Here is a 21,418-nt window from a genome sequence, read left to right on the forward strand (position 1 = left end):
GTCATGGGGAAATTGCCATTAACGAAACAGATTTGAGTAACTACTTTTGGATAATAAGCATTTTTTAAATTATTATTATTATTATTATTATTATTGTGTGCCCATATGTACTTCTGGACACCCCACATTGGTACACAGGGATTCTCCCATTTGCTATGTATCTTTTAAAGCAACATGTCTAGCATGCAGTCTCTCCTCCACCAGATGCCCCTGCCCTCCCAGCAGTGATTTCCCACAGTAAGAACTTCATGGCTCACCTCCCTCGAGTAACAGAAATGTATTGAGGATCTCATTGGAGGTATTTAACAGAGGGCTCGATACTCTGGAGGGAGGAGGGGTGCTCATATGGAGCTGCAATGACTACCTGTCAGGGAGATGCATAGTGTCCTTTCAGCAACTGAACACAAACAGATGAGGGTGACGGTGGTATTTCTCCAATCCCTTAATTAGAGCTTTGTGTGAGCAGAGGTACAAATGGAGATGTTTTCCATCATCTCTGGTGAGGAGGGAGGTAGGGCAGAGAAACCAGTTTGTTTTTGTTAGCCACAGGCGTTCTTTGCTCTGTGATACGCGTTCACCTCCTCATTTTTATCACTCTCCCTTTAGCTGTTTATTTCTTCTTTTGTTTTGTTTCTCCCTGCATTCTTTTCCTTTCCTTACCACTTTCAGACTCCTAACAGGAATTAGCTTTCACTTTAAATAGCTAGAACCTCCTGTTTTTCCATGACAGACTTTCCTAACCCAATTGTTCAGAACTGCAGTAAACTTTAAAAACCATCTGTAGAATTGTTATGTTTAGGTAGCTTAGAGCAGCAAATAAAGGAAACTGAGACACAGAGTTAGTGAATACTCCTAAAAAATAAAAACAGAGCTCAAGAGTTGTATTTCCAGCTCTGGACACTCACCTGCAGGTACTACTGTGTAGGTAAGTGAGCTCTTTTCCTCAATGTCATGTATAACAATGCACAAACTTGATGCAGTAAACAGAGATTTGGGGCTTTAGAAAATATACTTGTATCAAAAGTGCTCTAAAGAAGGCAAGGAGGATAGCTTTATTTCTAGCCCAAATGTGAAAAAATTTCAGAAAGAGGGAAATACGTCCCTTTTCAAGTTCCTCTGAGAGGAAAATATCTCTGCCCCTCACAATATTTTCCTCTGGTTTAGTTTATCACAGCATCAGATGCACCTCTTCCAATACAGCTTGGAAACAGAAGCTCCTTTTAGCTGATTGCTGGAGGAGCATGGGGGGAGTCTCAGACCTTGCCCCCCACAACATCTCCTCCAGGAAGTCCAAAGAAATGTAAAGTCCCTTGTGATAATTCAGAGGTTTTGGCAGGTAGACAGCAACAACAGGAGGTGGAAACAGGCAGCTGTGCAGGGGAGGAAATGGTGATATAAATACATGTTTAATTGCAGTTTAATTACAATTACTTACTAGGCAAAGTTTATTTAAATGCAGTGTAATTAGAGTGAGACCTTGATTTAATCACAGTCTTATCAGACATGGTTACTACTATTTTCCTTTGCTTCCTCCTCCTCCTCCACCTCCTTTTACATTCCCTCTCCTGAACTTGCCCAAGAAAATTAAAAGCCAAGGCTTGAAGCAAGCAGAAGGTATCCATCTTGGAAAGTTTTCAGTTTCCTGAAAATTCAATTGCCAGGTGGCTACCAGCCCAGAATTTTCTCCCTGGAAACTGTGAAACCCCCACTCTATCTTGGCAAGCCGTAACTCTTCCTTAGCAGCTAATGATAATGGATCCTCATTAGCTGGGAATGACTTATCATGAATATAATTCATCACTGATGGCAGACCTCATAACCCATCTGCTCACAATGAGTAAATTAGACAAGTCAGAGAAGATGGATTGTTCTTTCTGATCTACCTTTGGAGTGTCTCCACATCCTGTTCCAACCAGTACATACTGTGTCTTCACTCCATGATCTAGGTGAACATGAGGAGAGACATTTGGGTAAAACCTCTTGAGTAGTTGACCCCCAATCTCATCATTCTCCATTTTCCCTCTTCCACTGCTGCTTCTTCCTCTGCTCCTTGCCATAAGTCTGGCCACGGCAGTAGCTTGCCTCTTTAGGAGACAAACACTGACATCAGACCTCTCTTGCTGACCTGTTGATGTGTTCATGGCTTGCTTCTGCATGGAAGTTTTTCCCACTCATAGCACTTGTCTCCTTCATGGATGCTGCATGTTTAAAAAACTATTAAGTAGTCCTGATTAATATAGGAGAGGGGAATTATGGGCTATTCCTCTATATACCCATCTGGAGGTTGCTTTGTCACCTCCCACCTTCCTCCCTAAGGGTTATTCGTCAAGTGGCTGATAGCCACGCCTATCACAGTTATTCCCATCTTTCATCATGAAGAAACTGAGGCACAGACCAGTAGTTGTAGCTGGTGGCCTACATAGACATAGCAGACTGTGGTAGGAGGGGAAATATACACAGCAATTTGCCAAATTCAGTGAAAATATTTACTCCTTCCGTGTCAATACCAGTTAATTCATGTTGCTGTACTTTGCATCTGTCTCAGTCTTTTCCGGCAAGTCCAAACAAGGGAGACAGTTAAATCTATCCATAACACTGTGAAGCTATTCATTAATTACTGCATATTTTATTCTGCAATTGAACCATACTGGCCCTGCCTGAAGAAAAATTATGAACTGCTGGGGTCTTCACACAGGGAACCAAAACCAGAGGCATGGAAGTTTTCCTCTCCCTCCTTTCCTGTCATAGTTTGTTCTGCTTTTTTTCTTCCTTCTTTTTTTTTCTTTCCTTTCCTTTTTTTTCTTCCTCTCCTCTTCTCTCCCCTCTTTTAGAAGCTCCTGACATTTTAACAGCCTCTCTGATCACTTCCAGGTGACCTGACCATCTTTTGTACTGTTCTTGTCACAATTCATCTGGATGAGAAATAAGTAGGAAGAAAAAAAGCAAGGAGAAATTTTAGGTTTTGCATCCTTCCTCTTCTGCTCTGGGAGTCTGTCCTTCTCCATCTTATTCAGACTGATGGTGGGGAGAAAATTGCTCCCCATCATGAGGTCTCTAAGAGCTGAGGGTCACTGAGTCCTTCATACCCCTGTGAAGTGGGTAAATAGCCTGTGAAACCTCTTTAACCTGTTGTGCTGGGTCTTGTGTTGCAGATTATGGTAAATCACACAGAGCCAAATGGATTTCCCCCCCTGCTTTAATATTTATTTGGCAGTGAATTTTTAATAGGGAGGGACTTTCACTTGTCATCCTCAGAATGCCAAGTGGGCAAAAGAAGGGAAGGGACAAACTTAGAGTAACAGATGTGAAGTGTTGGTAGAGGGAAAAGAGGAAATACGGGAGGAAAAAAGGAAATGGGAAAAGGAAAGAGGGAAGAGACCAGGGAGGCAGTAGTCACTGCAGCATCTTTTTTTGTAGATGAGTTTCTCAGATAACAGCAGCTCTCACAGCAGTGAACTGTTCGCACACAGCAGGAAAGCAAATAAGCCTGGGAAAGAGTCTTTGACCTAAAGGCACTTGTATCCTTCCAGAGTTCATTTCTCACATCTAGCCTTTGCATCAAAACAAATAAATTAATCAGTGATTTGTGAGCTCGATTTGGGGGACAAAAAGAAAAAAAGGAAACTGGTTTTGGTCCAAAATCCATAATTACTCTGGTGCTTTGTGCTACTGAGAGAAAGGGAGAGAGAGTCACTGAGGAGAGACAGATACCATTGACTAGATAAAAAGATGGTGTGGAGAGATAGAGCAAGTGCTTCAGATAGATGATGAGCATTAGATGGAGTGGATATATAGTTGAAATTAAAGAGATGGATGCTACGAGTACACATGGGAAGATACCTTGTACAGACACACTGTGAATAGATGTTGCAGGAAGAGGGATATTGTTAGACAGACAGGCACTGTCTGAAAAAAATGGGTAAGGCAACAAGTAATGCTGCAGCTAAGAACATAAAGATTGATTCCGTTGATAAATAAAGTCTATAAATAAATGCTACAGAAAGATATTTCAGTAGCCTGCCATCTATGAATATTTGACACATACATCTAAGAAACTTCATAGCACCTCATCCAAAATAAACATAACCAAGCAGCTACGAGATATGTGTGCGATTATACTGTTTAAACATTTACGACATGTTAGCAGCTGCAGCAAAAACAATTTATCACCCGGTTCAAAGCTCATTTCATCCTGATAGACACATCACTGATGGCCTGGCACCAGCGTGGCAGAAAAGGCCAGACTAGCAGGTAGATAATTAAGTGCTGAAGCAACATTGGATAAGGAAATGGGAAAATATAATGTTTGGATTTCAGAATTGGAATTAGGCCACAATCAGGATACGAGCTTCCCATTTTGTATCCAGGCTTACCAAGAGATGACACATTTCAAAATGATTTCCACCACTGCATTGTACTGGCCCAAGCCTGACCTTATGTGCCTGCCTGTCCCATGTAGCTGTTACTGCCCCACAAGCCCCTGTAGGGAGCCCCAGGTGTCCTCAGCTGCCTTACAGACCTCGACGAGCGTTCAGAAGTCCTGCTACTGAGTGTCCTGGCAGCAGTTAGGAACATACTGTTCTCCTGTAACAGACTTTGGACAAGAGTTGTCATCTACATGGACACCTATTCCTGCTGAGGCTGTCAGGCTTGCCCCTATACCTGGTAGGTGCTGGTCAAATTGAGAGCCTTTCCATGGAGGCAAATGCTGTTGTGGTTCCTGTGGTCAGCAGTCCTGAGGACTGCCGGGGTTCAGGTCGTCTGAGTGAATGTACTTTTATACCTTATATTTTTCCACCCTCGCTCTGTCTGTCCTGTCTTACCCTCAGGCCTCTCCTGAGCTTTACAGAGACTTCATTGCCTTGCTGTGGTCTAGACTGAGGTTTTCAATATTCCCACTGAAATTCTGTACTGACTGATGTTTTGTTCACCTCCATAATTAATTTTCTAATCTGTGCTTTGGTAGGATCTCTCCTTTTGTTGGTTGCTCAGCCCCATGCCAGGGATGCTCATTTTGAGGCTATAGTCTCTGCTTATCACGTGCTACCACACTGCCCTTGGAGAAGACAAGTTTTTTCTCGGGGATGGGAGGCAACCTGCAAACCACTGCTGATGCTGCTTGTCCAGCACAGTCCTCCTGTGCTCTGGACCCTCCTAGGGTCTATGACACACCCCAAAGCCATTCTGGCATATGCCCAGTTGGTTTGCTCAGTTCATTTCTCCCATGACTTGAACATGCAGGTCCACAACAATAGCAAGATGAGCACAACCCTCTGTTCTGCTACAGCACCTCCTCCCCCCTACACTTATTGCTTTAAAACAGCCCTAGCCATAGACTGATTTCAATTCTTGCTATCACAGGTATTATACTAGGTACATGTTTTATGAATCATTTAGTCTAAGCATGCTTGTAAAGTCTCACAGAAAGAACTCCAGAAACTCTCTTTTTTTTAGGGCCCAAATATTGGTTCATGGGAAGAGGCAATTATATGTGTATTTAATGGTTTCGAACACCAAATTAAATCTGAAATTAGCTTTGAACTGTATCATCCATTTCCAGTAATGATGCTTAATGTTATTGTGAGAAAATCAAGTGCTTTACATGATAGGTGTCAATTGAGTATTGTTCAGGAGGTTGTCTAAGGGCTCTTGGGTATGACATGCTGGGAAGGTGATTAAAACCCTGCCAGGGCAAGTGAGAATAGTATTTTTGGTTTTCTCCTCTCCCTTTCATTTCAGTCTTTCCTAGCAGCCAGTTTCTATCTCTAAGGATATATCTTGTAATAATAATTGCTTGTTATCAGTGGATATTTTCCAGTACAGCAAAGATATCTGAATCCAAAGTCTCCAACAGAGGATACTGAAAGGTCTGAGTTTAAGGGGTGTTAAGTTAATCCATCTCAAAGGAGATCTTCTGTAAAAAGTGAATTACTAGGCATTTCCTGGCTATAGGCAGTAGCCTCGAACAAGGATATGCCAAGTTTCTTAGGGGACAGACTTTGAAAGCAGCAACGAAGTGGACAGCTCAGGAAATTTTCTTTTTTCTAGATTGTCTCCTCATGGACTTCTCTTGCATGGGGAATGCCTAGAACAGCATGAGGAAGTGGAAGGAAGCATCTCTTTAAAGCTAGAGCTATTGGTTTGTGGCGCTTGGTTGGTCTCCTGCATCTCAGATCTTTGGACATATAATTTATACATTTTGCTTATTGAATTCACTCTTATCAGCCAAGGTTAATACAACCCTAATTGTGTGAGTGTATTTAATTCTGAGCTTTTTTGCTCCTAAACTCACAGGAGACAGTTGCAGTAAATATGTGCGTGTCAGAGAAAGGCAACCTGCAAGCTTTGTGCTGGTTTTCCCTGAGACCTCTTTCTAGGAGCATGGCTGAAAAAGTCTGCCTAAGGGATACTCTGAATCAGTGTATACAGCCTCTCTGGCCTTGCTCTGCCACTTCCCAAGCCCTGTGCTTTCCCAGAACTATACAGGCAGGCACAACCCTTCCAGGAGTGCCATAGTGCCCATCTGTGGAGTAAATGTGTAAGGCTGACAGGCTCTCACTGCAGTTGCATTTATCACTGAATAATGATTCCCATCCTTGGAAGTATTCAAGGCCGGATTGGATGGGGCTTTGAGCAACCTGATCTAGTGGAAGTTGTCCCTGACCATGACAGGAGGGTTAGAGTGGGATTATCTTTAATGTCCCTTCCAACCAAAATCATTTTATGATTCCATGAAATGATTGTCCTTGCACACCGATTCTTATTCAGTAGCAAACCAAGAAATACTCTGAGTATTAAGAATTAGGGACCTAGGCCTTGCACCTTGGCCAAGTTTTGACACAGGGCATATTTCTCTTATCTTTCATTCCTTAAAATTTTTGCACCGTTTGCTCACTGGTTTTGCTTTCTGTACTAAAAATTACAAGATTTAGAGTAGTGTCATTCCATGTCTCAGAAATAGCTGCAAAATTAGTGGTGAATGATGCTGCTTGGGAGTTCAGCTGTTCAGCTGGGACATGCCAGTACAATTCCATGCACATCAGCAGCCCTGTTCCTGATAAATCATCAGGCTGCTTCCCTTTTCAGAAAGCAGTATGAGGTTTTTCAGGCTGCAAAGCTTGTATGTAAAGTAAATACATTGTTATTTAAAAGTGATTCATATTGTTGGGAGGCCCAGCAAGGTGAGCTGATTGGTGGGTAAGCAATGGAGTGTAATAGCCCTTGGAAAACTGCTGTGTAATAACAGCTTTGATTCCTTGCAGGATGAAACTGTATAATGTTGCCATCTTTCCTGTACCTTTCATGGGCACAGTACTTGATATACACTAAGTGTATTGCTTTGTCATCTCAACTGATAGCTGGTCTGATCCTCCTGGGCTTTGCTAGTCTGCTTGTAGAGAAGTGTGAAGTTTTCGAACAAAGTTTTAGGCTTAAGGTAACACCTAAATTATAGATTTCTGAAGTCGCCTTGGCAGTGTTTTTTGATAGGCTGCTTTTTGAGCTGAGCTGATAACCCATCTTGACTCAGAAATGCTTTTTTTTCCCCCCTCCTTGATACTGAATTGCCTGTATCATGCTCCATTAAATCTGACACAGTATATCTGCAGGTTGACTGTGCAGAAAAGGAGAAAGTCCAGCCTGGCAAACTCAGAGTAAAGTCAGCAGCAGTCTGTCTTGGCTGCAGCTGCTCCTCCATTCTATCATCTCCATCATTCCCAGAGGCTGTGTCCCTCAGCAGCATACAGGGGTTTTTTAAAGCGTTGCGTGTTACTGGCACTGGAATTGTTATTGTGGGGGTACCTACCTACAGCTGGTGCAACAGAAAGGTCTGTAGAGAAAATGATGCCATCATGATTCGGTGGAGAAGGAACAAGAAAAGAGATTCTATCAAAGTACACATCAATCAAGAACACTGTTATGTATTCATGAACATAACCTTCCCAAATGCATCCCCTCTGTGAAATGTGTTTGTACATTCTAGCACTCGGATTTGTACACTGGCAAATATAATTTTTGTGGGCTCTTTCCATGCCTCGGGGGACAATTTATGAGCCAAAACAACTCGCTATCTGGTCTTTTCATGATGTTTCAGTTCCCGGAAGACAGAATCCACCATGAGAAGAGCAGATGTCACTTAATTTTGGTGCAGTAAGCAGCTTCCTGGAGCAGAGACAGAATGAGGAGCTAAGAAAAGATGAATACAAAGGCAAATGCCTGGAAATACAAGATTTCATGACTAATGAGGTTTTCAGGTCCAGTCAAATGAGCGTGCACAAGTCCTCACCCTTTGTTTCTTGGAGCTGGATTTGCCAGCCAGGATAGATGGACAGTTTAAAATCAGAGGCCAAAATGGATAGAGAAAATCTGGCAGATTGTGGCGGTTTCTTTCCTGTCTGAATAATCTCTCCTTCACTTTTGTGACTTCAGTTGTTTACAGTACTACAAGAATTAGAACATTTCTTGTTGAAATATGATCTGGCCACTAATCCTTAGTATTACTGAGCACCTCTCTATCCTCCTGATGTCAGCAGGAGTCCTACATCCTCGTCATTCCTCAGCTAAACTCTTCATTCCTGTCTGGCAGAACCATGAAAAGTGACTTCTGTCCCTAATGAATCTGGAAACTTGCTATTTTCTTTCTTGGTTTGCTGAGAGGTGTTTTTGGACCAAACCCACCAGTGTTATTAAGCACCTATTTTCTCACTGCTTTCAGTGGAGAGAAAGGCATTTACATAGAAGAGGCAATTAAACAGCTCTGCACACTCATTCAGACTAGAGAAGTGATGGAAGGCTTCAGACACACCTGGGCTCTGCCACCCAGCCAGGTAGAGGGATGGAACCTTCTGTGTCCCTGTTATTGGGCAATTTGGGCAAAGAGAGAGAAGCAGTTTGCTCACAGCGACTGTAAGCCCGCAGAATACAGAACCTGTATCTTTCAAACCCAGGTGCTTAAACCTCATAATTCAATTTTCCCTTGATGTACAGCCTGACATATCTTTTCAGTCACTTCCTCTGCACACGAGAACTGACCTTTTATCATTTTTAGTTGTAAATCAGAGGGTGACGTTAAATGCTCGGGGTGGTTCTCTATAAAGTGATTGTTTCACTGCTCTACACTGCTATAATTTGCCCCATCCATCCAAATACATGTCTTCCTTTAATGAAATGAATACTTTTGTCAGTTTATGTTGCTTCAGCTTTCACTCAGAATATGCTTGCTTCTGTGTGGCATGTTAGTATTCTCTTAAGAATTTATATAAGCATATATAAATATACAAGCATATTCACATACAGAAAAAGAAAGAAAGTGTAATTGCAACTTTCAGGTAAAACACATAGAATATTTTGGCAGGCATTTGAACATTGATTTTTATAAAATATTCAGAAAATACTCATGTTAACAACGATTTTAAAAATTGCTCTCTGGAGGGAGTTGATAGATGCTACAAGCTACAAATGGATTCATTTGAAAACTGTATCTCCCTGTTATACAGGGAAACCTTATTAAATACCTACAACAGGAACACAGAAAAAAAATTTGGAGATCTATTGTACAACAAACAGCAATGGTAACTTTTCAGTATGCTTTACTCTGTTCTTTTTGCAAGGCAATGCTGTCTCCTTAGATCAGAGCAAATGGTTGTTGTTTTTCCTCTTTCCTCTGTTTACTGGGAGTCATATGTTCCTGGCTGGAAGGTCCTTCTGGCACAAAGAATCCCTTTAAAACCCTATTTGAGCTCTGAAATAGGATGAAGGTGATGCTTCATGTTTTTGTCAGCTCTCCATGCTTGTTGTTTTTCTTGTTCATCCTTGCAGTTCCTGACAGATAAATTTTAGGAGGCAGAGAGAACATAATGAAATATTTGCTATTCTTCATGAAACATCTGGCAGGGCTTTGGCAAGGGAATTAGCAAGAGTTGCCACTTTTATATGCAGTAGCTGACATTTTTTGTTGTCCTTAACGGAGTCCAAAGCATATGCAAATCAGCTGTGTAATGAGTGAGGTTAAGCAAGGTTTTGGCTTTGGTTCCATATGGTGTTAAAAACATAATTGATCAGAATGTTTTGAAATATATTGAACACAAGTGTTCAGATTTGTTTTATCTGAATCTCATTATGTCAGAGAAGAGATTTAGGATGAGGGCAGAAGCTGAAGTTTAAAGCTGGATCTATTATTGGTTATTTATGATCACACATTCTTCATCAGATGTTTCTGCTATAAACCGCACTTCAAGTTGCTTTAAAGGCAAAATAAATTTATCTGACCTTGCCTTTGTTGCCTTTCATTCTTACGGGTTCTTATGGGTACCCACACAGAGTCTGTCTTTCTCTGCATCACTCTGTCTATCTGTCTGTCTCTCTTTTTCTTTCCTATCTATAATATCGACTAAACAAGCCTGGAACCTCTTAGTCTTCAGTGCTTTGCTATAATGTTGTCCTTAACTGTTTTCAGTGTACTCCAGAAACTGTTTTCTGTGACCCTTAAGCTGAGATTTGCCCTAAGCCTTTCCTTAAAAGCAGAACTGAGTGGTAAAACAGCTGTTGAACCCCCTTGTGGTGCCACAGCCTTTCCCCTCTCTGGGTGCTCCAGAAAAAGAATCATTCTCTTTACCAGAGCTGAATATTTTTAGTCCCAGTTGTTGTTTACCCATTTGAAGCATGTGATTGGGAAAGAGAAAGATCTATGCACAGGGGTTTCTAAAATGCTTTAAGAGGTACAAGAATGAGTCAGGTTCATGTGGAATAGGAACATGTCCTGATTTCCTTACCGAAAATCCAAGATCTTTTGCCACAGAGTCTTGCTTTAAGCTCTTGGGTAGCTGATGATAACAGGATATTTTAGATAACCATTTCTGCCTGCCTCTTGACCATCCTAATATATCTCAAGTCCTACCCAGATGGTCTAATTTCCCCTGCAAGTGACCTCCTGCTTTATCAACACTCACCTGAAGACTGGAGTAAAAGAACTGGCTTGCTCTGGTCACAGCCAGCTCTTTCCCTGAGGTTACTTCCTCTTGAATGCAATACCATCAAGGTTCAGTGATCACCTATTGTTATCTCTCAGGTAGCTGTAGGATTATCTCCTGAGACCTCCTGTGTCTTGTAATGAAAACTGTGCTCTGGATACAGAGCAAACCATATAACTGTGTGTATGTCAGTGTGTGGGTGTCTGAGTGTGAGTGTATACATGTATCTATTATTTATGTGCCTTTAAGGAAAGAGATATAAATGATGGTGATCTACTTTAGGTGCTTGTTTTGACACATTTACGTGTTTATATACACATACATATACACATCTGTCACAGATTCACTGAAACATCAGAGTGGATAACAGCTAAATAAAGATTTCCATGAAGAAAAGCTAGTAGCAACCAAGAGGTTTCTTTTTCCTCCAAGGGATACAGTGATTGGAATTTAGTCATTTACAGCATTTATCAGTTCAGTCAAGTAATTAAGTATATATCTGTCATCTGCCATGCAAACAAATATTTGCATGCATAATTATCTGATCTAAAAAATACATAAACCATATATGTAACTACAGACTAGACTTGTCTTGGCCATCTTAAAACATTTTACTTTCAAAATCCAAAATCCTTTAAGTTGCTCAGGGAGAACTAAGGGATATATACATATGAAACTTGGACATTTGAGATTAATAATATAAAACAGATAGATTGAGTCAGTGGAATTATAAGAAAGAGCACCAAGGGAAACAAGAACCCAGGAGAACCTGCCTGTCTTTACCTTCTTTATCCTCAGCACTACAACTTTTTAGCATCTAAGTCAAAATCTTTCCACATTTCTTTACCCCACACGTGCCAATATCTCAACTACTGGAAGCGCCTAAAAGCAATTACAAAGATTCCAATAATCTTCCTGTATTACTTGGGCTGGACTGCTAAATATCATCAGTAACATGGTTATCGTTTTGAGAAGAAATTGCTTGAGGTATAGACATTGTGAGAAAAACTCCCAAATGCTTTCAGAATCATATTTTCAGCAACTCTTTCATTATTCAGTATCTTAATGAGTTCTGGTAGTCTCAGTAAATACCTTGCCATACAAGAGGACTTGACTGCTCATATTTCCACAGGAAGCTTAAGCTGTAGAAGGCCAAAATGTTACACTTTTTCAAAGCATTTGCTCTGATTCTTAAACTCTGACTAAATCCAATCCACTGATAGTGCTGCCCGGTGGATGGATATTATTCTGTTTATTTTACATCGCTCATCTTTTATTTCCTGTGTTTATACCTCATTTTTAATGAATATAACAGGATCACAATGGACCTGATTTCAAACCATCTACTGCTGGTTGCTTCATTGAAGCTGGCCATAAATTTCTGTTCAACATGAAACTGAAGCATCAAACCAAAGGTAGAAAAATATACCAATGAGGTGTCTCACAGGTACTCATTAGATAAGAACCTCTAATTGATTTCAACAGCAAACACAGGTTAGGCTGCCTGCCTGCTGATCCAGAGCTGATGCTGTGTGATATTGTTCCCTTAAGTGAACACCAACTTGTAGTGTAATATGGATCTAAAACCCAAGATTCGGCCTATGCTTTCCCAAGATGCTCTAAACCAGGCTTAGTTTCCCAACAGTGCCTGAATATATCACACAAATATATCACATATACTTCTTTTAAAGGTCTTCAATTTACTTAAAATTTGTGTCCCAGGGCTTGAGCTCTAGTGTCCCATATATCAGCCCAAATCTCAAGAAGACAGTGCTGTACAGATACAAGCAGTCAGGTCCCAAGTTTTCTACAGGGATCTCTCATACTGCTGAGGCAGTAACACCAAAGCTGGTGCTGGATGCCAGTTTTTGGTGAATGAGCTATTCCCTCAACTTGTGCAGAGTGGCTGAACTCGTTTGGTGTGACCAAATTGAACAGGTTGTGTGATATATCTGTGGGGATAAAGTCAGAGTTTTCTATGCTTATGCCCATGCTTAGGTTCACGTGTAACTAACTTCTCACCATAGTAGGTAGAAATTTTACTCAGTACTCTGGTTTAGCTTGTCAGTGGTGAAGAGGAACAGCTGCTCTGGTCATGTTGTCCTTGTAAGGAGCAAATTTACAGGATCATTAATGTTTTGTCCAAGCCAGGTAAGAGTGTCATCACAAAATGAAGCGAATATGCCAGTTCACAAATCTTTTCTAAAGTACCCATAGGATGGTGCTTTCCTGTGCTGAAATGTAAATGTATTTAAAGAAAAAAAAGAGGCAAAACCCAAGAGACCTTCAACCTACCCTGTTGAAGGGTAAGAGAAGAAGTGTTTGGGGTCTGCAGCAACTGCCATTGCTTCATTTCATGGCTGACTTGTGTCTGTTCAAGTCAGTAGGTTTTATTAATGCTTACAAGCCTACAGCTATCAGACTGCTAAAGATGCAATGTTTTCCCTGCGCTGATATATAGATTGGTTCTCCATTAGGAAGAAATTAATGATTGTTCATAAGACTGAATCCACAGCCTCTGGCTTCTCAACAGCTTTTCCATCCTGCAAGTCTAAAGATCATCTCATGTGCATTTTGTTGGTAAGCGTTAGAAACACACCTGGATTTGAACTGTCTGGAATCCAGGAATGTCAGGTAATGTCAAGTACCCTTCAAATGGGAGAAAAATGTCTTCTTGTCCTCTATGCAGACTTTCACAGACAGATCAAAGCTGTCCCAATGGCGTGGTGCAATTCAATTAAGTGAAGTTCTTCAAGGCTTTCCCATTTCCCAACCACACGTAATGAGGAGTGTGTACCCAACACCTGCCCTGCTCTTATAGCAGCATAAGCCATCTTCTCACCACTAAGGAGACTGAAACAGTCATTCTTGAAAAGACTAACATTTTATGCCAGATGCAAGTAAAATGCTGTCCAGGGCTAAATTGTTGCAAGCCTGAATGAACATTAGGGGACAGTATTGGCCAGGAGTCAGCCTATTTCTTCCTCTTCATACTCTCCTTTTATTTACAAGTTGTCTTCCCTTCTCTCTAAATAAAACCCCATTTACTCCTTACTTATCTAACTAGTGCACCACACACCCGTTTCTAATCTGGCCAAATCAATTATAAATATTGCAGCCTACAATTAGCCTGGGAACTCCTGGAAAACTAATTAGTTAGAGCCTTAGCAATGAATTATACCTTTCTCTTGGCTATTTGCATCAGGAAATAAAAAAGGAAAAAAACCAGCCTACACTCAAAACAAGACCAAATATCTCTCAGCCACAGCAAACAGGATTCAAGGCCGTGTTTAATTATGTTCATATTGTTGGTGAAAGGATGGGCCATGGTGAGCTGAAAGCCAGGGCACCTGGCATTGCCTTGGGCTTAGCACGTATTTTCTCAGGAGATGTTGAAAGATGCAAAAGTCCTTGGCAAAGAGTCTTTGGGAAGAGGAATCCCATGGGAATCTACAGAGTTCATATCATTAGTGTTTACTGTGTAGAAACAAAGAAGGTGAATGGAATAGTTCTTTCAGCTGGAGTCATCTTGCATCAGTACATGACTGATCCCCTCCCTTGGCCAGGTCAGGGACTAAATAGAGCTTTGTCTGGCATTTCTCAGGCGGGAGGGGTGCCAGGCTGCTGTCTGGGGAGCTGCTGAATTGCAGAGATGAAATTAGAAAGTCATTACAAGGTGTGCAGCACACCTTGTAGCAACAGAATCCAGACACAAAGGGCAAACTAAAGTCCTTCCTTGTTGGCATCTTGTTGCTGCAGTGTGTTTCTTACAGTTGTAATTACCTGAAAGCATCATAGTTGTTTCATCTGTGTCCTAAAATACTACTTTATGAAGCAATTAAAGGCAGAATTGTACTCTGGGATTACTGCAAATGCGTCTGCTTAAGGTTCATTTTAGATTCATTACAAGCCTTCAGAAGCAGTGCTCCTGCTTTTAATAAAACATATGGTTTCCTCAAAAGCAAAACTGTGCAAGATCACACACCCTTTTAGATTTGGTGACGTAGGTGGAATTTTAATGTCAAAAAAACCCAGAAGGGCCAGGCAATCCCAATTCACTGCAGAGATGGCAGTGTATCTTTAAAAACTGCAGGACACTTTACTTGCCAGCACATATACATAACTGTTCATACAATAGGTAAAACTTCTTTGGAAAAGAATGAGCAATTCCCCTTCTGCACAAGTGATAACTATGGTCAGGGAACTTTCCGGGGTCTCCAGTTCCTGCTTGGGGAAAAAGGGGACCCTTCTTTCAGGTGAATGCTGTAACTACTGAGAACTTGACCTGTTCAGATCAGACATGAATCTTTTTTCTGTTTTTTATTCTTGCACAAAAATGTCTGATCCCTTGAAAAATTTCAATAAAGCCATTTTCTGCCTTATTTAGTCTATGAACTGTATTAAAGATCTGCTTGGCTCATTATACACAGCCACATCCCTGATTTGGGCAGCTTCCAAGGGATTGGGACATACCATGATGGAGAGAAGATTTAAGGCAAGGAGAAAGTAGGGTTACAGACAGGGTGATTATGCAGCTACTGGGGTGTTATTTTTCACTGTAGAGAGAAGCTGAGGACATATTTGCTTGTTTGTTGATACATTCTTCAGAGAGAATAATTGGTGCATCCATGACCAGCAGTGGTCCCCAGACTCAGCTTTTTCCTCCTTTTTGTGTAAAGCATTTAACCATCCCCCCTGCCCCCCTTCTAGTTTTGCTCTGGAAAGGCTGCAACAAATTTCAAAAGAGAGAGAGGAGCAATATGAAAAAAAAAGAAAATGCTCCACTTCCTTCTTTAATGGACTGCAACTGTGAGGCCTGTCAAGCGAAGGACAAGCAGAAACCCTGAACAATAGTCACAGACTCCCTAAGAAGGACAGTTGTCAGCATCCATTCTTTCCAGCAGAAAAAAATAAAACATGCTCTATTTTGAGGCAGCCAGCAGAACACAGAGAGTGAGTGACCTGCCACGAGAGCAAAATGCAACCGAAAAATCTGGAGAACTTACTTAGGAAAGTTCTAGTTCTCTCCATGCCCTGGAAGTGTATGTACAAGTGAAGGAGAATTATGTATGGAAGAGAGATCACCACTCATCCTCATGTACAGCATGTAGCCATAGTTTATCAACCACAACTACAACCTGTCTTTTCTGAAGTGTGGCTCAGCAGGATGGCTGACTTGCAAGGTTTCTGTCCAGCTGTGACCTAACAGGTGGGCTGACTCAGAATGAGAGGTCGGCAGTAGGCACCTAAAAGAAGTGGTTTCCATTCATGCCACAAAGTTCCAGTTATGCTGACATGTAAGGAAGGACTGGACTCCCTTCTCCTTCTCCTCCTGTTAAGTCAGGAAAAAAAAACAGAATTATTTTAAAAGGTACCAAAACTTGCTAGCTTTCCAAAACCAAGCTAACAAAAAAACACACCCATGTAGGAAAGGAGAACTAATTAAGATTAAGTCATATCTGAATAAATATGCAAATTAAAAATCAAAACAAAGAAATTCTATTTATCACATCATGAAGTTGCAAATTGCTGTTGTGGCTCCCATCGGCTGGAATAGATGAGGGCTACGAGGCCATAGGTTTTGAAGATCAACCACATGTTTTATTGTGATAGCTGGGGGACTGTTGGCTGTAGGTATATTACTTGCCTTCCCCCCACCTCTTCTGTACTGCATTCACGTTCAGTGGTATGCATAGACTATATTTGGAGTTCTCTAATGTAGTGTCATTGGTTTTCCTCTTTGTTTACCTTCTGTAAGACAACATCATTATTCTTTGGTAAATCTGTTTCATATCCCCTGGGTTGGTTTTTTTTTTGTTTGTTTGTTTCTTTCTTTTTTTTTTTTTTTGAGGAGGGTGGGGGTGAGGAGGGCAGGTGAATTCTTTTGTAGCTTTTAAAAATCAGATTAAAAACGAATGAACAAACAAAAAACCACCAATACTCTGCTGGAAAAGAAAGCAATAGTCTAGATGCTGGAGAAACCACTACTATGGTCAGAACAAATTAGGAGGAAAGGCTTCTTCCCTGACCTCTAAACAGGGTCTAAGCACATCCTCACTTGTGGAGAACCTCTCCCTGCAGTGTATCTCCCCACTGTTAAGTTGGCATGGCCTTGGTGTGTCCTGTGTATGCAGGCAACAAGGGAGAGTTTTGATATCCATTACAAAGGTTTTATGCATAAATACTTGCTTCCTAAAGACTGTCCCTTCATTCTTCAATGCAAAGAAATGGCAGCTTTTTACGCTTTTTGTCTTTCATTCTCGTTTGTTGTCTTCCAGATTTCTCTTCCATAGCAAAGTGTTTGTGTGGTAGAAGTAATTTTCCCCTTTTTCTCATAAATAAAGTCCTAAAATCGTTTAAGTTATTGAAAAATTTAGAAGACCCTGTTATTTGGCTTCCCAGATTTAAGTAATAATAGGGACTTCTTTTTTTTTTTTATTGTTGTCCCATTGATGCAAATGTCTGACCTATAGTTCCTAGGGTGCAAACTGTTCCATCTGTAAAATATTAGTGAGCTGAGTAACATCTATGTTCTGTCCCAATGGCATTAGCAGCTCCTTCAAAATGTGCAAGTGCAATATTGAAAGTAGGTATGCTTTGGATCTTTTTGATTGCAAAGTTGCAAGAGCAGAACTTATAAATGAAAACTCTGGTTCCCCTGAGTTTAGTCAGCTTTGAACCTTATCATAGGTACTCAGTATCAAGGTAACTCATGCCATGCCTGCATATGAAAAATAAAAGAAGAAATCAAACCCACTGGTCAGACTCAGTTGGGACCACTGCTGTTGCTGTTTGTGCTGGGAGGATTGTCCTAGTTTGTTTGTTTTGTTTCATGTCACATCCTCATTTTTAGTATGAGTTCCTCCTGACCCAGATTTCTGAGCAGACTAAGTAGAGCCAGAAACTGTAAAGTGCATAATTATTCTTTTATTTATTTTTAAGCTGTACAGCTCTATTAAGCTTTCAGAAAATCTTTTATACCCAGCCTTTGAAGTAAACTAACCCAGAGATCAGCAAGAGAAGAAGTGGGTTAACACTGCTTGTTTCTGCTTGCAGAATAGTCTGTATACAGCTAAGATCTGGAGTCTGAGCTAGGAAAATCTTACTCCTTTTTTGGAGTGCAGGAGAGGAGCGATCAATACATCCAAAAGCAATACTTTACACCTTTGGTATGTTCTGAAACCTCAGATGCTGACACTGCTGTGAAACAGCTGAGAGCTGGAAGATTATTCCAGTTACTGACATGTAAATGAGCAGACCACACATTAAAGCTGTGTATGCTCCATCTGCTAAGCCATTTATTCTTCCCAGGTCGGGACAAATTAGAAACTCTGGCCCAGAGGTGGGATATTATTATTCCTTTCCCAGTCCCCCAAAGCAGTACATTCCCCTGCTTCAAGTCTGATTGAAAACATTGACCTGGAGGTGACAAACATACTGTCTGTCCCCCTGATTCATCCAGACTCTGACCCAGGCAGCACTGAAATCACAGGTTTCTTTCTGGTCTCAAAAAATTACCCAATGGCAAGAGGCCAAGCTGGGGTAACCTACCTTTCTGAGAACCAGACAATGTGACTGTGATATCCACTTAGAGTCTTTCCTCAGCCACCCAGGCTTGCCTCTGAATTTGGCCCTTCTTCAGCAAGTCATGCTGTCTCAGCCTTTCCATGCTTTTCCCCAAATACAACCACTCCTGGTGCTTCTGCCCTCTTTTGAGCCAGTGTACTTGAAGATCCAAGAGCCTTTGTTTTTTGTTCATGCTGCCTCTTGTTAGCAGTGCTCTGAGCTTGCACAGAACAGAAGGAAAAGATGCCAAAGCACTTCAACCACCTGGATTAATTAGGTCTTACACTAAATGTGGAACTACAGCGAGGTGGATGATGATTAAACCAGCAACCTTCTGGAAAGTGAATACCTTCTTCTCTGCTATATTTCAGCTTCTGTAACCTTGTAACTGCCTCAAGGCAAGAACGGTGTTGTCTGTATGTAAAGCACTCTGCTTCTGTATAAGCAATAGCAGTAATAGTGATAAGAAAAATAATAATTTTACTCCTGCAAGGTTGGTAAGTATCAGTCTTCATTTTACAGATGATGAAACAGACACAAAGACATACAGGAGCTTGCTTAGTGCCATCTCATCCCTTATTAACAGAGCCAAGATTGAACCTAGAAAACACATTTCCCTGTTGCTTGCTCTTACCCCTGAGAACACTCCCTCTTTTGGTGACGTCCAGTCTCTCTTGTGATTTTTCTGCAGAAGGTGCAGCAACAGCAGCTTGGAGTCTGATGATGAACCTCCTTGTGTGGAAGAGATTGATTACAATACTGACACTGTCTCTGATTGTGAAGAGGACTTCTCAGAGCTAGACCAAGAGATCCAGGAGTCCCTCTCGTGGGTGGAAGGCGAGAGAGAAGATGAGGGAGTGACTACAGGACAGACATGCAGCTCCAGGGCTCTAAGGGAGCTCTACATTTCCAGCCAGCCAGCCCCCAACAGTACAGCTCTTCCTCTGGGTTCAGCAGCGCTTGGGCTGTACAATGGGTTCAAGAGCAGCCCTGTGTGAACAAGGCTGTGACTTGCAGGGCAGCGAGTGAATGGGTCACTGCTCATGTTTACCTGTTTGCCAGCTTCAGCATCCTTCCCAGATGTGTTGCTTCAGTTCTGAATGGAAAAATGTGTGTTTGTGTAAGTTGTGTAAATACATCTTTTGGGAATGACTCCGTATGTGTACACCAGGCAGAGTGAGATGCCACTAGCCCAGATGGTACTATGTGAGTTCATCCTTTCCTAAATATAATCCCCAGTTTCCTGGATGCCTCTAGTATGAGGTTTCATCCAGACTGACCTAAGGAATGGTATGTTGAGACCAAGGAACCAGAGACAATTCTCCTTTTCCTACATTAGGCCTTTGCCTTGAGAAGGGACAGTTACTGATGCCTTTTGCCAGAGCTCTCTGTTGCCATTCATTTCTCTTGAGCTGTAGAGCATGGATCTTATTTCTGTCTGATCAGAATTTTTACAATGTGTTCAACAGGTTGGGTCAGGCTTTGTGTGTTTCTGAGCTGGTTATATCTCAACAGCAGCATAGGAAATCCAATGTGCCGTAGTAAGGAAAGCAGCAGTGACAATACATAGCAAACCTCTGGAAACCTGGGCTAAACTGACCAGTAGATTAGTCATGGTGGCAATATCCAAGAGTGAATTTAGCCCAGGCATCAATCAGAACAGTTTCTTTAATCCCCAAGTGGAGAAAAATTTGATTTCTCCTAAAATTGCCTTCAAACACATATCCCAGTTCCTGAGAATCCGTCACAGACTGAGAACCCACACATGTTCCCAGTATCCCTAAAGTATGAGATCACATCACTGCATCTCACACTTCACATTGCCTGAACTTCTCATGTATCTTAGACTCTGCTGCTGCAAATGGGGAATTGTCCCGAATCCAAATGGAACTAACTGTATGATGCAAGAGGCTCACAACTCTGTCACTGCTTTGTGAGGCTCACGAAGGATGAACGTGTGTTGTAGCATTACAGCCTGCAAGGACTCCAGTGATTGATTACCAGTGATGATTATTATTAATATTGATGCATGATTAAAAGCACCATGTCATCCTTCCATTTCTATGCTGTTTGTGGAGAGAATTCCTAGTGCAGAACAAGGTTCTCTCTCATGTGTTTCTGGACACTCTTCCTCAGACTACCTAGACGTATTTTTCAGCAGGAAATTATGCTTTAGACAAAAAGCTTCTTCCTATCCTCCTAGGTTTTAAATATCCACATATTTTAAAGTCTTCACTAGCACATAAGAGTTCCCTGTGCCTCTATTATGATGCTCAAAAGACAAGTAGCTTGGGTCCTTAGAAGCTGAGCTTCTTAGCCCAAACTAATTCATTAGGTGTGGTGTGTGTCCCTGTACAGATGTCCCATTCTGCTTGTTTTAGTGTGCAGCTTGTTGCACACAATATGGAAATTTTCATAAAAAGTTGGCTCACAGAAAGGGAGGTAAAATAGGTGTTCCCATTATAATAGTTTGTATAATACTGCTTCAAAACTTATTAATAAAAAACAATCTATGTGTATATTTAGGTTAAAAATACAGTATTTGTAGTCATGACAAAAACCTGACACTGTGCTAAGTCCTGACAGCAGCATATACTTGCCATGCTGTGGGATCTTCAGCATTTGGAGCATCCTCAGGACACAGGGCAAAGAATACTGTTGTACATATATGTGTCTGTAAATGTCCCATATATACCCATGCTACATTCTGTACCAACGCTCTGCCACAACAGCAGCTGAACAGTGCTTACTGAGGCTAACCAATGGTGCACTCTATGCAAAGGAAAAAAAATCTTCTTAAATCAGCATTTTTCCTAGTGAGACACCAATATTTTGGCTATAACTTTCTAGCTGTTTCATTCTGAATGTTCTAAGATAGGGAGAAT

General features: G+C 41.3%; 1 protein-coding gene across 1 annotated transcript in view; it reads left to right on the forward strand.

Moving 5' to 3' along the window:
- Nucleotides 1-20,866, forward strand: part of AGBL1 (ATP/GTP binding protein like 1) — a 267,905-nt gene extending 247,039 nt beyond the window's left edge. Inside the window, exon 23 of the mRNA XM_029958844.1 lies at nt 19,225-20,866. Within this exon, the coding sequence (XP_029814704.1) occupies nt 19,225-19,531 (307 nt within the window). The 3' untranslated portion in view covers nt 19,532-20,866. The remainder of the gene's footprint in view (nt 1-19,224) is intronic.
- The last annotated feature ends 552 nt before the right edge of the window (nt 20,867-21,418 follow it).

This window comes from Manacus vitellinus, unplaced genomic scaffold (genome assembly GCF_001715985.3).
Source record: "Manacus vitellinus isolate BGI_N305 unplaced genomic scaffold, ASM171598v3 scaffold_16_pilon, whole genome shotgun sequence".
In the NCBI taxonomy this organism is placed as follows: Eukaryota; Metazoa; Chordata; class Aves; order Passeriformes; family Pipridae; genus Manacus; species Manacus vitellinus.